This window comes from Pygocentrus nattereri, chromosome 7 (genome assembly GCF_015220715.1).
Source record: "Pygocentrus nattereri isolate fPygNat1 chromosome 7, fPygNat1.pri, whole genome shotgun sequence".
Classification (NCBI taxonomy): domain Eukaryota; kingdom Metazoa; phylum Chordata; class Actinopteri; order Characiformes; family Serrasalmidae; genus Pygocentrus; species Pygocentrus nattereri.
In genome coordinates, this window is record NC_051217.1 from 12,695,874 (window position 1) to 12,712,672 (window position 16,799).

The window sequence follows — 16,799 nt, forward strand, 5'->3', positions numbered from 1 at the left end:
AAGTAAAGAGAAAAAATATAAGTAATGAGAAATAAAAATAATTGAACTGAATTTAGATCTACTAAATTATATGAATGTTTATCTATTACATAGAACAGTTTACACTCTTTCTGACTCACATAACATTAATCCAAAGAGGACCAACAATCGAGGATGATTTTTGTAATTTTTGCTCTGACCAGACAGGTATAATCCTCTTGTCTGCCTCCTTCAAATCGAACCCTGATGATAATAGTGTACACTAGGATGAGTTTCATTTACTCTTAGCACAGACAGGTGATTTTCACTCCATTGGAGAACACAGGTTTTTTCTGTTCATCCAGAGAAATACAGGACAGTTTTACACATCTACAGATTAGTAGCAATGGATCATTTAATTCCCCACATTAAAGATCCAGAAACAATAATCAAAATAATACAAATTTTAACAAGGCACTAACCAAAACACTTCTGCATTGTACTCACATTTTTGACCGGCAACATTTTTAAAAACAGTGAAATATCTGTATTTTATTAACAGGGCATTTACAGGCTTATGGTAAAGTTCCTTAAACTTGTTGCCCAATACAATTTACAGTAAACTGCCAGTTTACAGACATCTAAATCAGATGCACAGAAAACATACATTTTAATTAAAATCTTTATTTAAAACTTTGCAAAAACGCTAAACAGGGGTTAAACTGTAGAAAACACATAAGCACACATATATACACATACATCCAAGCACACTTGAACTGCTCAAGCAAGCAAGAGTCCTTATTATCTGCTGCATCAAGCTTTGTGAGCAGGAGTCTGACTGGCAGCTCCTGGGACTTTGTCAGTGATCACAAAGCTGTTCCTCCCTTTCTGTGTAATGGAGGACAGCAAGGGTGTAACAGGACCTTCAGCCATGCCTGTCAAACAAGCAGAGTAGCATCAGAAAGAGGTCTTAGCAACATAACATCAGGTAGAAAGAAAATATGTGAGATGTAACAGACAGCTAGTTATTGGTCATGTCTGCTCAAGCACCAAGGACACATCAAAGTCAGAAAGGATGCTTGCACTGCCACCATGTGGTGATACAGACCATTGCTATAAGACCGCATTGTTATAACTGGAGCTCTTGGTCAAAGAATAAAATTCTACAAATTTCAGTTCTATGTGTGGCTGTTTTCCACTAATATTAGGAAGCTGCTTACCTGCAGACACACAGTGACGGAAGGACTCCAGGAGGTTGCTGCTGGAGAACATGACCACTCCTCTAAAGAGTTCATCTTTATCATTAAGAGTGTTATTGCTGTTGCCTCTGTATTTTGTTTCAAGCTGTGGGAGGGTTATAGAAAAGATCAACACCACATTAACACACTCAATTTAATAAGACTCCAGTTCAGGTGTAATACTGTTAATATTCAGTAAATAGCACAACCAGTAAAGTCATTTGGCTTTGTACAGATATTAGCTGAAATAAAGAGATTTAACGTACATTGTGTATGCAGAACATTACGTTTACTTCTTTTTTAAGTCGAGTTGAAATCAAAATGGACCTTTTCTGTTCCTTATTTGTTTATATCCCTGGTCATACCAAGTACGATTCATCATATTTAAAATACAAACTCTTTCCTGGAATCTTCCATCAAAATGTTATGACTCTTGCCCCCCTCTAAAGTGTGTTTTGATTTTTGTCACCATGCACCAGAGGGCAAGGGCAAAAATAATTCTCAAAAATAATGTTTCACCTCCCCACCACCTGCACCCATCATCCAGCAAAAACACTCAGCTTCCCGAGACACACCTTTCACCTGGACGTGCATCACAGTATGCAAGATGTCAACTTGAAGCAAACCGAACAGATAAAGGTATAATCATTAACTGACATGGGCAGGAGGGTTTGAGTGTGTTGATTAATTCAAGTTTCTGCTGTTTTATGTGGGAGCACTAATGCACTGAAAAAACACATGGATGCTGTTATGGCAATACTGCAGGCTGGAGATGAGACTGCAGAACATGTGTTTTCAGGGCACCCATAAAGCCCCTTAATAAAAGTACAGCAACTTTGAAAAGTGACAACCATATCTGAATGGTCCTGCTAAATAGACTTATCCTTTCATGGAAGTAGCGTAACCACTCATGTCGTGGGCTGGAGGTTAGGGAACTGGCCCTGTGACCGGAAGGTTGCCGGTTCAATCCAAAGTACCATGGTACATGACTGAGGTGTCCTTGAGCAATTGTGTCCATTAACATGACAGTGAAATTAAGGGAATTTCCATTGATATTTTAATTTTTGCATAATTAAGTCACTAATTTGTAAACATCAAAAGTCATTCAGAGAAGTTCGATGTGAAAAGATTCTAGAGTGACTTAGTGACTCAGAATTGCTCACAGAAGTGGTGGCTGAACCAGAAGCCTGAAGAGTTTAATGTCACCAAAACCTTCCTCGCAGAGTAATTACAAGAAATGGCTACAATTATGCTGCTTGATGATGGAGATGAAGTTCACCCAGGACGCTGCCAATGGAAGCTCTGCACTGGGTAGTACAGCACAGTACAGTTACTGATCTGAACCCTGAACAGTAAACGGAAACAGCAACAACAGAGGAGCTTTAAGTTATGACTCATCTTTTCCACAGCATTTGCTTTCAGTTGAGAATCATGGGGAGCAATTCTGGCAAGCCTGTGTTTTTTTTCTGACTCCAGTGACACCACATGACTATTCTGTGACAACTGCATTTGAACAATCAGTGATTTTATCAGTTCCATCAGTTTTGGATCAATATGCTTGGTACCCCAGCAAGAAGGGTAATCAAATTCAACACACATACTCAGGCAAGGCAAAGAAATATGATGACAATAATGAAAAAAGTGTGCTCACAGTACTGTACTACACTGCTTTGCCTGGTGGAAAAAGTCATTAGGCAAAACGGTAACGGTTTATAAAAAAAAAAGAAAAAGATAATTAATATTGTTATTATCATCATCGTCATCATCATATCTAACCATTACCAACATTACATATAAAACACATGCAAGTTCACAGGTTGTTTTGGATAAATAGAACGACTATATTTCCATTGTAGACGATGCGACACCGGTTTCCTTTCACCACTACTGTAAAGTAATACAAGTCGGAAAGCTTTAGAGATGCACCATTTCCATTTCAAACCTTGAGTCTTGTTTACATGTTAGTTCAATTCCCTTTAAAGCATAACATAGTTAAATACTGTTTTAAATATTTTGTTAAGTCCATGTCCCAACAAACTGAGTGTGTTCTTGGAGCTAAAGGGGATAATATCATAATATATGAACTGAACACTTGATAAAATAGGAAGCGATTTTGATGATGCATGGTTTGCGTCACAATGTTTTGTACATGCACTGCACATTTCATATCAAGTTGTGCCACACACCTTGTACACAGCAGTTTCCAGCTTTGGCAGGACGCCGTCACCAAATGCCTCACATGCCATCTGGTGTCTTCTTTCAGCACACTCAGCATGCTCTTTTTCTATACTGGGATCTATGTAGAAAAACAACAAACAAAGACACAATTTAACAACTTTATACCACAATGGAGTCAGTCAGGAAAAGCGGAATGCCAACTATGTTCATACTGGAACCACAGGGTTTTAGCATTAGAGAGGGAGAGATAAAAGAAAGTACATACGTGAAGGTGGTGCATTTCTTTCTTTTAAAGTCCTTTCCTGATTTGTCGGGAACACCTGTAATTAAAAAAGGTAAAAGGTCAACTTAATAAGCAAAACTCCCATAGTATAAAGGAAATGTGGCATTAATCTATCTTACCTGCTGATACTGTCTCATGAGAAGGTCCCTCATTGCAGTGAGGCTTCGAGAACTCAGCTGAGCTTCCTTTATGGACACGTGTCTGGTGGACAGAAGCAGAGCCTAGAAAAGGGTCAGAAAAAAAAAAGAAGTAAAGTTAAAAACACATCATAAGTAATACGCATGGTCAAATTGTTGCAAAATATATGTATAATGTAACAGCTTGAAAAAGAAGAAAATATAACCTGATACAGGAAAGGCTTGTGCTTGGACATGAGATTAAGGACAAACACATAAGAAGTCTGTAGGTAATGCACAACATAAGTTGGTTTTAGGTGGTTAGGTTTACTAAAGTTGTCTCCCCATGCAATACGAATCCAAACCGCACCATCCTCAAGCTTCTTTGTCCTAACAGACACCTGCAAAAACAAAAGATTCATGGAAATAAAAATAAAATAAGAATATGTGCTGAGACACGTCTATTTTCTTATAGTAGCGTGGGCTGCATTTAATTAAATAAAATTATTTTTTGACAGCTGTACAGGCAGATCTGAACTGTTATGCTGTTTAATAAACTTTGAGTGAACAACGAATGGAAAAGTATATAGAAATATGAAAGATTCATTACATGTCGGACAACATCCTTCAAGTGGGCTTTGAGCTGCTCCCTAAACTGTGTGAAATTCACAGAAACAGCATCACCTGCAGTGAGAACAAGAGAACAAAACAGTTTCAATTTATTTGTCCATGTACCACAATAATCCTCCTGTAGAAAGCAGAGAAACTTACTTGCATGTAACAGACATAAACTTACCTTCTGCTTGAAAGAGCTGATAGGCATGCCAGGTTCCTTTACTAGGATTGTCTATGTAATCTAGCATTAAAAACAAGAATGCAGATCAAAATGATTATCTGTTAGTAAAAGTATTTCCTAGTCAACTGAAATGCCATAGACATAAAGGCACAGACTAACACAAAATAAAACGAGCAATTACACTTTAGCTTTACTATTATAAGTGCTTCAGTAGGAGCTTCAACAACACCAACAACCCTCAAGCAACTTACATTGCTTACTTCTGGTATATCGCATCACACACAAAACAGAGTGTTTCTTAATTCTGAGCATTTGTTGATCCAAACGCCCGAATATTTATAGCAGTGATGAAATTACACAAACATCACATCAATACCAAATTTCAACACCTAAGCAGTCAATCTTAGCATCAGAGAGCTGGTAAGCATGCCTGTTGAAAAATCTAGACTGATCACTGGCCGTCTAAACTACATGCTGTAAGCATGTTATTAACACCAGCAGTCAAAAGAATTTAAATTATGTACAAAAACAGTACGTTAATTCTATTTCTTTTTACTATATAATAGGCTTTTAATACAGATATAACAATATATAATGCTGTATGCAAAACAGTTGTAACAGTCATTATATTTAAAAGAAAAGACATCGAAAAAATGTTCAGCAATCGTAAAACTGTAAACAAAGTCCAGCCGTGGAGGTCAGGGACATTTCTACTGCACATTTCTCACTAAAACTAACCTACAAAGACTGCGAAATCCCGTTTTGTGAAATAATCTTCGGGTTAGCAGGTCAACATTAAACATTAGAAGATAAAGAAAACTCACTCACAGGCCATCTCCAGTTTCGTCACATCTTTTAAACTCAGCCTGTTTTCCTGAGAGAAGGAAAAGCAAACATTTTAGGCACAACTTATTACTCGTTTAGTCTACGGTCAGATTATGTAACGTTAAGCTAACGTGCTAACTAGCTAGGTTAGCTAACAATGTAAACTCACTGCCTCAATAAGTTAGTTACACACGTTATACTAGCGGTAATGACACGGCTAGGTTTAAAGTGTTATTTGGCTGTTATTTTTATAGTTATAGCTTGAGTAGCTTAACGCTACCTACCTCGCATCTGGATATTAAGTTTTCCAGAAAGAGCCATTTGGGCTGGGCATAATCCAGAGACTCCAGCTGCTCACTCGACAAATGATCCCAGGCTCTCAGAGCAGTCTGTAACTTTTTGTTGGGTATTTTCCGTATGACCCGTTGTAAAATAGCCCTCGCTTGTTCATCCATTTTAGGAATAAATTAGATGTTCTTAACTACAAACAACTAAAACGACAAAGAATACAGCTTAAAAATGTACATCGCATCGGTTAAAACAAAAACAACTACATCGTAGCGACGAATGCGGAATCAAAATAAACCGCCAAGAATCGTAAAGGGTTTTGTAAATGCCTTCTTTCCGGCTGATGCAGAATCAGCTCTACGAGTCCACATGCCGAGCCAACTGTTTCAGAAAAAAACAGAAAACTGGTCTCAGATCAGCTGTGAAACACACCGTTCAAACCACGTTGATACGTCACAACAAGCACTATCCGGTTTCAAAATGTGTCAAAATAAAAGTTCAAGAACTCGTATAAAGCACTATGATTAAATAACGTGGAATAAAGAACAGTCATGCTTGTAAATAATACATAATAATGACGTTGTGAATTTTCATAGTTTTTTATTAAATAATTAATATAATCTTTATATTATTCGTATTAATGAATTTGTTGTTCCTGGCTGGTTAATGGTGCTGCCATCTGCTGGCGGAAAGGTCCGTCGACTCACATTTGCCATGGCCGACAGTTCAAGAGCTGGTGTGGTAGCGACGTGAGAACATTTTAAGCAGCATTTATCCCGGTTTTGTCATTGTCAGCTGAAGAATATCAGGTCTGAATTTAACATTTCTTTCATTGGACATCTAACGACTGTTGTGTAATTCACTGGCATCTGTTATAATTCACTGGCATGAATGTCGAGCATTATATCAGTCCATGCCCAGCAGGCTATGTGTAAAGTTTTCATTATAAATATTGTTTTACACATTTTATTATTGTACAGATATAGATCAATTATGGCAGTTTAGGAGTATATCGACATGTGCCTTAGCTAATCCAGTGGATCTACTACCCGAGGTCAATCAAGACATTAACCTCAAGCTTTGTCCTTTTGCTAGCAGGTCATTCTGCGATGTAACTTGATGAAGTTGGGGTGATTATGAATGTCTTAATGCTGTTAGTTTTCAGTAATGAACACTACAAATAAGTTTGATGGACTGTTTGATCACGTGTGGTTGCCATAGTGATGATCAGGCTGAACTCTATTGAGTTGATCTTTTCTAGGTCCAGCTAGAGTAGTCTACCTTTGTTTATGCTCGGCTGAAAAACCCTTTGACCAGGTGACCTCTTAAACAGAGGCGTTGTGCTCGGTTGTAACATTTAATTAAAGAGCTGGACTGTTACCTAATGCTTTGTTTTTCCTTTACTTAGGTAAGAAAGGAATACTCCAGCATGAGTGATGGGATGGGATGGGGAGGCTGTAGTATCCTTTAGTGTGAGGTACACTAAATGTTAAAAAGTCAAGACTCCTCTTCTAATTATCAATTCAGCTACTTTAAGGTGAGCCGTTGCTGTACAATCTCCATAGAAAAGCAGTGCCGCTAGAAAGGGACACTCTGGACACACATGAGTGTACGGTCAACATTGTCAGTTGCCAGCTAGAAAGATGTAAAGCCCCCCTGTATTGGGCCATTGAGCAGTGTAACTGTGTTGTATGGAGTGGAGCACCATCAAATATCTTTAGAATAAGATGGAGTACCATTTATAATCCAGAACTAATCACCCAACATCAGTACCTGACCCCACCAATGCTCTTATCAAATCTAATCAAATCCTCACAGCAATGTTCCAAGATCTAAAGCCTTTTCAGAAGAGTACAGGCTGTTACAGTAGTAGAGTAATAATTATAAGCAGGTGTCTAGAAACTTTTGGACATTTAGTGTACATTACGAAAGAAAACACTGAAAACGCTGCAGAGCACTTTTGCACAGGCCACACATTTGTTGTTGTTGTTTTTTTTAAATATATGTTAAATTCAGTAAGTAATTGTGCATTAAAATGTTCTCCATATGCTTATTTTCATGAGGAAAATTAAAAAATGTATAATTTGACCTTCCTAACTTTTGCATACAACTGTAGCTTATTGTTCGTTATTCAATGTAACAAAAATATATACTAGTTTTCAAGTATACGCTAACTTTGCTATTTGACGTCCTTTTACACCTGTGTGGTTCATTTTTTAGGCTGTACACCTCATACTGGTGATAATATTGATACCTAAATTATCTTAAATATTTGTTATTCCATTGTGCTCGATGACACTTCAGGGGATTTGGGGTTGGCTGTGCTATGTGAGTAGGTAACTGTAACACGAAGAACAGTATGGACAGTAAAAGTGTTGTCATGTGTATTTGCAGTTTAACCTTAACCCACGATGCACCCAGATCTGTCGGCCCATTTACATACTGATGAATGCAATGAACTTATAACTCTGCTCAAACAGTGCCATAAGGAGGTAAGAGGACACTCAGCATTGTTTGTCTTTACTGTGCATAAGTTTTCCTCCACATTTCTCAGATACATTTACTTGTAATGATTCCCTTAAAATATGTCACTTATCTGTCTTATTTTCCGTGTAACTTTATCTTCAGCACAACTTCCTTAAGTTCTTCGGGACGTGTAATGATGCGGATCGTCTGATGCGGGAGTGTCTTAAGAAGGAGGTGAGGCACAGTTTCTCAGTTCTCAGACTAGAACTACACAGACCTTTACACATGGCCTGAGATGATGTCCAGCCGTTGTCACTGTTGCTGCTTAGTCTTTTCTGACACTTTCTGGTGTCTTTTTTGAACCTAATCAAAGTTAAAATAGTGCTGTTCTTTCATCCTTTTTGTAAGGTGACTTTAAGCTCATCAGAATGTGTACGTCCTCTCTCAGTTCCAAGGCCATGCAGAGAAATAGACTGTAGTATTTTTGTTAGGATTTTGTTACATAGTACTTCTTTGTAAAGCAGGTACAGCGTGTCATTTTGGTATCGTCTCTTAGGTGTCTTAAATGAACATGAGAAAGGCAGCATGGCAGATGTTCTCGTTAGTTTAAAGCCCGTGATGAGATCATTCTCCATTAGTAGATGATGACTAGGTCAATTAAAATGAGTAAATGAATGCATAAATGATTATCTACAGTACTGTGCAGTAGTCAGAGACCAGCCTTGCTGTATTGAATTTTCCAGTCGAAATGCCCATATTGGCAGCATCGGGGGATAAATGCAAAACACATATTTAATTGAACATTACACAGACGCCTTTGCAACTTAATGTAATATTACTTTTTTTTTTTTACAATTACATTGTAGTTCGTGTGCTCAGTCTTTGCCTTTATTACAGCTTCCATCCCTTTCAGAAGACTTGCTTTCACTTTTTCATAAAAATCTGCAGGGATATTTTTCAACACCACCAAAGTTCAGCCTTGGAAACCTTGCTCCAGATCTCAGATGTCCTGCTTCGGTGTTCTAGTGCTACTTTTCTATTTCTTTTTCTTAATAACAGCTTCTTGAGAGCTACACATCCTTTCGGGTCCATAGTTGACTTTTCTTCTGACAGTGGAAGGATGGACACAAACACCTTTAGATCTTTTTCAGGTTTGAAGCAAGAGTGGAGCTTGATTTTCTTTAAAGGAGAACTCCATAGAGTTTCTGTATAATTCAGTCATTTTGTGTTTTGATGTGAAATGGTTCATTGTAAAGAAACTTTGTGACTGAGACTTCTTTACATTGGTGGTGACAGGAACCAGGGTTTGTTATGTCTACAGTGCAAGTATCACCATTTTATGTACTGTCCACAATGTAATGTTAGTAATATAATGATATGTCTTAAAAATAAGCAGGGACCCACGCACCCTGAATAGATCTTGAAAAATACATTTTAGGCTTAAGGCTTTCCTTAAAACTACTGTAAAACAATATCTCTGGCATCAGGCCAAAATTCATATGCATTTCCCTGTAAAAACCTTCTGCAATGTATCATTTAGAGGCACTAAACGCTTTAGACTTCTTGTACCTGTCTCTTCCGTTAACAACAATGATACATTTCACATCAAACCTTTTGATTGAAGAATGACTTTGTTTTAATCTTAAAGATTTAGTTATACAGAAATTTAGAAAAATCACTGGAATTCCCCTTTAAGTAATGTTTATCTGATGGTGTCAGTTTTGGTTGACTACCAGGTCTAATACAATTGCTGAGAGTCTCATTTTCTTTATATTGTTTTTGGAGTCATTATTGGTCTAATCATCATTATAGGTCTAATATAAATATATGTAAGTAGTAGGCTTTAGGGTTCTGTATCAACTCAACCTGATTGGTTTTTCAGTGTGGATTTAAGCATTCATAAAGTAGCTATTGCTTTGACTGTGATACAAGGATGTTAAGTGTCTATTTTCATGCAAAACAGGCAAATTTTGGCTCAAATGGAGGCAAATCTGAGTGTAAATGTGAGCACTTGAACCCCTTTGAAAAAGAAAGAACTTGTACTTAATGGCCATTTTGACTGGAAATGAAATATATGAAGCGTGTTCTCTGACTTTTGCACAGCACCCCACATCTGAGGACACTGCCTTTGTAGCCCGTTCTGAAAGCCAGTCTAACTTTGTTTATCTATGCAGTATGCGGCAAAGAGGGAGAGGAGTAAGGCTCATGCAGCTGCGATGAGGAAGCGCTTGAAGGAAGGACCTAAAGTTCAACCCTAAGCTGAAAACACCTTCGCAGAACTGGCTAAGCTAGAATACGAGTGGACTTTGCCTTTCAGAAGGGATGCACAGTGTTGTCTGTGAATTTGTGAACGTCTCATATGCTGTGCAGGATGTAGTGATGGGTTGCTGGATGTAATGATTATGGACCCTGGAGTAATTTATAGAGAACCAGTTTCAGTACAGTGTGTTGAAACATATGATATTGGAGATGTTATTAGGATTATCTTGCAACTAATTATACCAATAACTCAGTATGGTGTGTGTCTGCTGTGTGTGAATACTTGTGAAAAATCTTTTTCTGCATTATGTTTTAAGTAATGAACATCCAAAACCCAAAATTGGAGATTTATGCTTAAAATAATGAAGCGAAGTTTCACATTGCTGAATGGGGAAGAATTAAGCAATACAAATACATGAGGAATACAAGAACTGCATTAATTGTCATTTATTAGATACCGCTCACCCACCCCACAGAACGAAGACAGAGTATCCTACTGACACAGAGGAAATACGACTTCTAAGGCACCCAGAAATATTCAGAGACTAGACGGAGGAATGGGAACATTATGCTCCTGCAGTGTAGATGCTGCGGGACTGGATCAAATACATATCACCGTCCAAAAAAAACATGTATCTCCTAAATAGCAATTTTACAGGAGAAGGCAAAAACCTTACAAGTTAAGCAGGTTATGTCAAGAGATTTTATTCCAATTAATTTTGGAATAAATGTTTTCATAGAAAGTCAAAGGCAGCTGCTAAATTCGATTGATGTAGAAAAAATAAACAAGGAAAAAAATGGAGATACATTTTTTTTTGTTGACAGCAACAATATACACTCTAGGATGAGGAGGGGAAAAAAAGCTTACTTATTTAAAACAAAACAAAAAAAAGAACAGCCTAATGATATTAAAATGATAGAAACCCAAATGGATATAGGCTACAACCGAGTACATGAATGCCATTTTTGAACAACAATGGAGCAACAACAAATACACATTTTCCTTAATTTTCCATTGTTACAATTGTTATTAAATACCACAATTTCTTCCCGTGTGCTTAAAATGGAGTTGTTTTACACAAAGTTCCAACATGACTAAAAAAATTTTTAAATTGCCACAATCATAAATTATAGTATTACAGATTATAGTATTGTAACCACAAAGTAAATTTTGCTATATTATATATGTACAATGTATTTGCTCTGAAAACACAAAGTTGGCTCTTAAAAGCACAGTATTGATAAGTTACGACAAAACTCAAGTAGTTCACTACAGCCAAATCTTCCTTAAATCACAGCTTTAAAAAGCATTCAAATAAAATCAACTACTTGATAAAAAGGTAGCCACACACACAAAAAAACAAACAAACAAAAAAAGACACCAATATTTGCCTAAATTTGCATGTGTATTGCATACTGGGACAGGGCAGTTAGATACATTATCCCACATATAACCTGGATACCACAACACTCATCTGAATCACTGAAAAGAGGAAGAACAGCAGAGAACCACAGGAGGATGAGTATTTATATGTAATGGCACTGTTGATCCACAGGATTGACTGTGAGATATTTTGTGTCACTCAATAAATAAAAAAATAAACTGTGCAAGATTTCTAACATTACTTACTATGGCAATACCAAAAAAAAAAAAAAAAAAAAACAAAAAAAAAAAAACATACCCTCAAATATAAAGAACTGAGAGCAACATTTATCTACCATAATATACATGCATAATCACACAATACAACAGCATGTTACACAACTAACTCTGCTTTTGTACAGCTGCTGAATATGTTTGCAATATATTCTTAATTTGTACAAAACAATTACCTTAAACCTACAACTGTAAGTATATAAACCGGTATATTCACATATATATATGTATTTATCCTGAAAACATCACATGCAGAGATACGTCCACATCTGCATTATTTCCACAACACCAACAGCCTAACTGACAAAAAAGTGCAGAGACTGAAGATTACTTTGGAACAGAAACAAAATGTTTCATTAAATTCTTTACAAAAATACACAACAAATTGTGACGTTTCATTAAAATAATCCTCTTCTTAAAATATATTTAAGAGTTCAACACATACCTTTGCATCAATGTTTTTTTTCTGTCACACCAAAGGAGCGACATATCCACTCATTTTTCATGAGGGAAACTGATAGGCAGTCAATCTAGATTCTGCCTCAGTGCTCAGTTAACCTCAAACTGTCACAGCGATGGTGAGACCAAGTTCTTCACCACATCCGGCTTCTTGATGGCTTCCTTCTTACCAAAAAAATAAATAAAAAATAAAATCATACAGCAGTGCTTTTCCTGAATTTATATAGACTTCATTCAAAGAAAGGAATCAAACAAAAAATTGGTTCATTCATAATTTCCTGATAGCCTCAGATGATGAGCAGAGTGGAATATGTTGAAACATACTGAAAATACAACTGATATTTTTTCTTCCAAGGCTACGATGATTTTTGACCGGGCTAGGAATAATATCATTTTTTTAATGTGGGTTATTGCTGGTTAAATCTATTTAAACCTAACCATCTGTTTCATTCGAGATATTAATGAGTAAAGCTTATGAAACATCTCAAAGAACTCATATCTACTGCATGCAATAAGTAATTGTAACACTGCTACAGCTCATGTCAAGGATATAAACAAATACGCACACTGTGTAGAACCAAAGACTAAAAGCAGCACACATGAACGCACAGTCATTGTCTCAGTTTTAAAGACTGATCAGTCTACAAGGTCTCAATCTAACATTACTTCATTTTGAACAGAGATCTCCTTCCACGGGTGATGCGTTGCTGTCAATCAGGTAAATAAAGCCAAAAATCTCCTTGTATTTGGATTTGCATAGACTTATGAATCATAGGCGAATAACGCATGAAACAACTTTACAAGCTCTCAGTACTTCATATAACTAGTTTTGTGCAACACTTTACTGCTATATAACATTGATGTAATCAAGCCACAGATATGTCATAGCAGGTGTTGCATGCTGTCATAAAACTGATTTTGATCAGTAATAAAGTCATGTTTTCATTACTATATTTGTTGACAGCTTATAATTGTTAGACTTTTTTTGTGTATTCTAGTCACATCACTGTGTCTGTTTATGCTTCCTGGGGGTGTTTATACCTAGCTTTCGTACAGTCAAGTGAAATCCATATGTGATCTGATCACCAAAAACACGTCAAAGCAAGGTGTAAACAGGCCCTTTTTGACATACACTATATTGCCAAAAGTATTCACTCATCCATCCAAATAACTAAATTTAGGTGTTCCAATCACTTCCGTGGCCACAGGTGTATAAATCCAAGCACCTAGGCCTACAGACTGCTTCTACAAACATTTGTGAAAGAATGGGAAGCTCTCAGGAGCTCAGTGAATTCCAGTGTGGTACAGTGATAGGATGCCACCTGTGCAACAAGTCCAGTCGTGATATTTCCTCGCCAAGCGCAATGTAAAGCGTCAAATGGAGTGGTGTAAAGCTCAACACCACTGGACTCTAGAGCAGTGGAGACGTGTTCTCTGGAGTGGCGAATTACGCTTCTCCGTCTGGCAATCCAATGGACGAGTGCGAGTTTGGCGGTTGCCAGGAGGTACTTGTCTGACTGCATTGCACTGTGTAAAGTTTGGTGGAGGGGGATTTATGGTATGGAGTTGCTTTTCAAGAGTTGGGCTCGGCCCCTTTGTTGCAGTGAAACGAACTCTTAATGCTTCAGCAGACCAAGAGATTTTGAACAATTTCATGCTCCCAGCTTTGTGGGAACAGTTTGGGTATGGCCCCTTCCTGTTTCAACATGGCAGTGCACAAAGCAAGGTCCATAAAGACATGGATGAATGACTTTGGTGAGGAAGAACCTGACTGGCCTGCACAGAGTCCTGTCCTCAACCCGATAGAACACCTTTAGGATGAATTAGAGTGGAGACTGAGAGTCCAACATCAGTGTCTGACCTCATAAATATGTTTCTGAAAGAATCATCAAAAATTCCCATAAACCTACTAAACTTTCTGGAAAGCCTTCCCAGAAGAGTTGAAGCTGTTATAGCGGCAAAGGGTGGATCGACATCGTATTAAACTCTATGAATTAAGAATGGGATCTCACTCAAGTTCATATGCATGTGAAGGCAGAGGAGTGAATACTTTTGGAAATATAGTGTATGTCATGACAATTAACAGTAATCGTAACATGACACTCATATCAATGGGCATAATCTATCATGACAACACATACCAGCATACAACATCTGCCAAGACATGTTTATGGCATAGATATGCTAATGCTATGGAGCAGAGTTCAAGCGTTACCATTTTACTTCAAAAACAAAAATAAATCAGTGACAAAAGGATTAGGCGTCACATTCAGTGTTGAAGACAGTGAGGGTACTTGAACATGCAGTAATCTGTAGCATCTATTAACATCAATTCATGGCAACTTTTAAAAAATGCACGACTGACGTCTGAGCCGCTACAGTCCATATAAACTTTGTTGCAATCCATCACAATTGCACTCAACTGATGCCATGCCATATATCACATGGACAGTGGTATGACAGGAATGTGTTTAAGGTAAAAAGATCAGTATCAATAACGTTACCTTTGGTATGAAAATCACCCCTTCAGAGATGAGAGCAAACAAACAAAAAAAAGCAAAACACATCACAATGAAACAAACTATCTACACTGTACATGTTACATATAATTATTCAATTATTTGTTTTTTCACCTTTCAAAATGGCTTGATTTCAAATAAATAAAAAATGAAAACATTAAAGGCATTTCATTATTTGATAGAATCTTCAGTGTATAGAATGCTGGTGAGCATCACCACAAAACTGAATCCCTCTGACAGCAGGGATCAGTAGTAATAGGAAAGAAAAGAAAACAAAACAAAACAAAAACAAACAAACAAAAAAATGTATTCTTGGCTTAGTTTTAATTTCATTCGAAGGATATGACATCATTATCTGCTCTAGGTGGATGTGCCCAAACATGCTGATCGATTCAGTTGAAGGGGGTGAAGCTTCATGCCAAGGCAGCTGAGGATCTTGGGTCTTATGGACACATTTCTCTCAGACTGGAGGGCTGATGAAGACCGCAGGAGACCGGAGGGCTAAAAATTAGGCATCATAACCCTTATTCTGAAGATAGTTGAAAAGTGCTTCTAGTCCTTTGGTGGAGCACCACAGTTGTTTGAGCACTTGGCATTCCTTCTCATTCACCTCCTCCAGGACAGACTTCAGGATGCTGCGCACCATGCATTTTGACTCTTCCAGAACCTGTGTGAAGGTTAGAAATAATGTTAAAACTATACAACTACAATACTTATTTGTCAAATAAAAATAGGATAAAAAAACATAGATAAAATACACAACCGTGGGGGTTGGGGAGGAGGGGGTACTCGTGTATGCCACTTTGGGGTGTAAAGTGTTATGAGTGAATATAAAACAACCTTTCAAAATCAACTTATGGGTTTTTTTTGCACAATGTATTCATATATAAGATGTCAAACACTTCTAGAGCACAAAAATGGGTTAGAGGGTTTTTCACTGCCCAGTTTGATCATCTGTTGATTTATTTATCATGTTCCTTGTGCTTACTTTTACAGCACCAATGGATGTAACGATGATCATAACTTTTATGCTATAGTAAGGGGTGGAGTACAAACTAATATGGGGTAAACAGATTTCCTATTTATCAGATTTAAATATAGGGTGGGTCAAAAGTCACAGGACACAGTTTTATTTCAAAAACGAAAGGGAAAATGACATATCTGAATAACCCAGCAAGTAATGGGTAAGGGGGCCTATCTTTTAGACTATGTCTGGAACATGGCCACCATATTGGAGCAAGGGAAAGTTTTTCCAACGGGAAGGTGATCATAGCATATCAAAGAAGACCAGAATTGTTTCAGAAATCAATTGCCACAATCAGATGTGCAATATCTCTTGTGGTTCAAGAGTTATCAGCAACAACAACTGGGAATGTTGCCTATGATGCACAGCTATTTGACGTGTTCAGTGTGCTGTCCCTGGTGCTGAACACAGAGCTGAATGCGCAGGATCCAATCGTTATGAACCTGCATGAGAATCTCTGGAGAAATGCTATCACAAGCCCTTCACGATGCGGTGCTGAAGGTGGTGTTATGGATTTTCTCAGCATACACAATTTGGCTGAGAGATAAAAGTCGATAATAAGATAAAAATTAAAACAAAACGCTGTCCTGTAACTTTTGACTCACCCTGTAGAATGTGCTTATAGTCTTCATCTTGTTCATAGTTACACCGTCTCCAAATTCTGACAGCAATCATGAGTAAAGCAGGTTGCTTTGCATACTTGTTTTAAGCTTTTTTGAAGCCTGCAATAAGT

General features: G+C 37.4%; 3 protein-coding genes across 4 annotated transcripts in view; 1 reads left to right on the plus strand and 2 right to left on the minus strand.

The window, feature by feature from the left end:
* Window positions 1-612: 612 nt before the first annotated feature.
* On the minus strand, window positions 613-5,975 carry cenpn (centromere protein N). The gene is made up of 10 exons (XM_017722702.2): window positions 5,679-5,975; window positions 5,398-5,443; window positions 4,570-4,629; window positions 4,384-4,457; window positions 4,001-4,174; window positions 3,777-3,878; window positions 3,640-3,694; window positions 3,383-3,492; window positions 1,179-1,302; window positions 613-893 (listed from the first exon to the last, which is right to left on the minus strand). The coding sequence occupies exons 1-10, from the start codon at window positions 5,847-5,849 to the stop codon at window positions 772-774; spliced, it is 1,038 nt and encodes a 345-aa protein (XP_017578191.1). The 5' UTR covers window positions 5,850-5,975; the 3' UTR covers window positions 613-771.
* Window positions 5,976-6,376: 401 nt separating this feature from the next.
* cmc2 (C-x(9)-C motif containing 2) lies at window positions 6,377-12,091 on the plus strand. Of its 2 annotated transcripts, XM_017722704.2 has the most exons (5): window positions 6,385-6,491; window positions 7,091-7,142; window positions 8,104-8,174; window positions 8,311-8,382; window positions 10,323-12,091. In XM_017722704.2, exons 2-5 carry the CDS (start codon window positions 7,112-7,114, stop codon window positions 10,404-10,406), a joined length of 258 nt encoding a protein of 85 aa, XP_017578193.1. In that variant the 5' UTR covers window positions 6,385-6,491; window positions 7,091-7,111; the 3' UTR covers window positions 10,407-12,091. The 2 variants fall into 2 exon arrangements, with proteins under 2 accessions (XP_017578194.1, XP_017578193.1); XM_017722705.2 differs by lacking the exon at window positions 7,091-7,142 and having other exon boundaries at window positions 6,377-6,491; window positions 8,077-8,174.
* A 2,630-nt stretch (window positions 12,092-14,721) lies between these two features.
* Window positions 14,722-16,799, minus strand: part of LOC108442583 (chromodomain Y like 2) — a 51,862-nt gene continuing 49,784 nt past the window's right edge. Inside the window, exon 7 of the mRNA XM_017722701.2 lies at window positions 14,722-15,709. Within this exon, the coding sequence (XP_017578190.1) occupies window positions 15,551-15,709 (159 nt within the window). The 3' untranslated portion in view covers window positions 14,722-15,550. The remainder of the gene's footprint in view (window positions 15,710-16,799) is intronic.

Coding starts and splice junctions, on each gene's coding strand:
- cmc2 (XM_017722704.2), top strand. CDS start 7,112: ATGAGTGATGGGATGGGATGGGGAGGCTGTA. Junction 7,143..8,103: donor GATGGGATGGGGAGGCTGTA/GTATCCTTTAGT, acceptor CGATGCACCCAG/ATCTGTCGGCCCATTTACAT. Junction 8,383..10,322: donor GGGAGTGTCTTAAGAAGGAG/GTGAGGCACAGT, acceptor TTATCTATGCAG/TATGCGGCAAAGAGGGAGAG.
- cenpn (XM_017722702.2), bottom strand. CDS start 5,849: ATGGATGAACAAGCGAGGGCTATTTTACAACGGGTCATACGGAAAATA. Junction 1,303..3,382: donor TGGAAACTGCTGTGTACAAG/GTGTGTGGCACA, acceptor ACCCTCCCACAG/CTTGAAACAAAATACAGAGG. Junction 894..1,178: donor CCGTCACTGTGTGTCTGCAG/GTAAGCAGCTTC, acceptor CTTGTTTGACAG/GCATGGCTGAAGGTCCTGTT.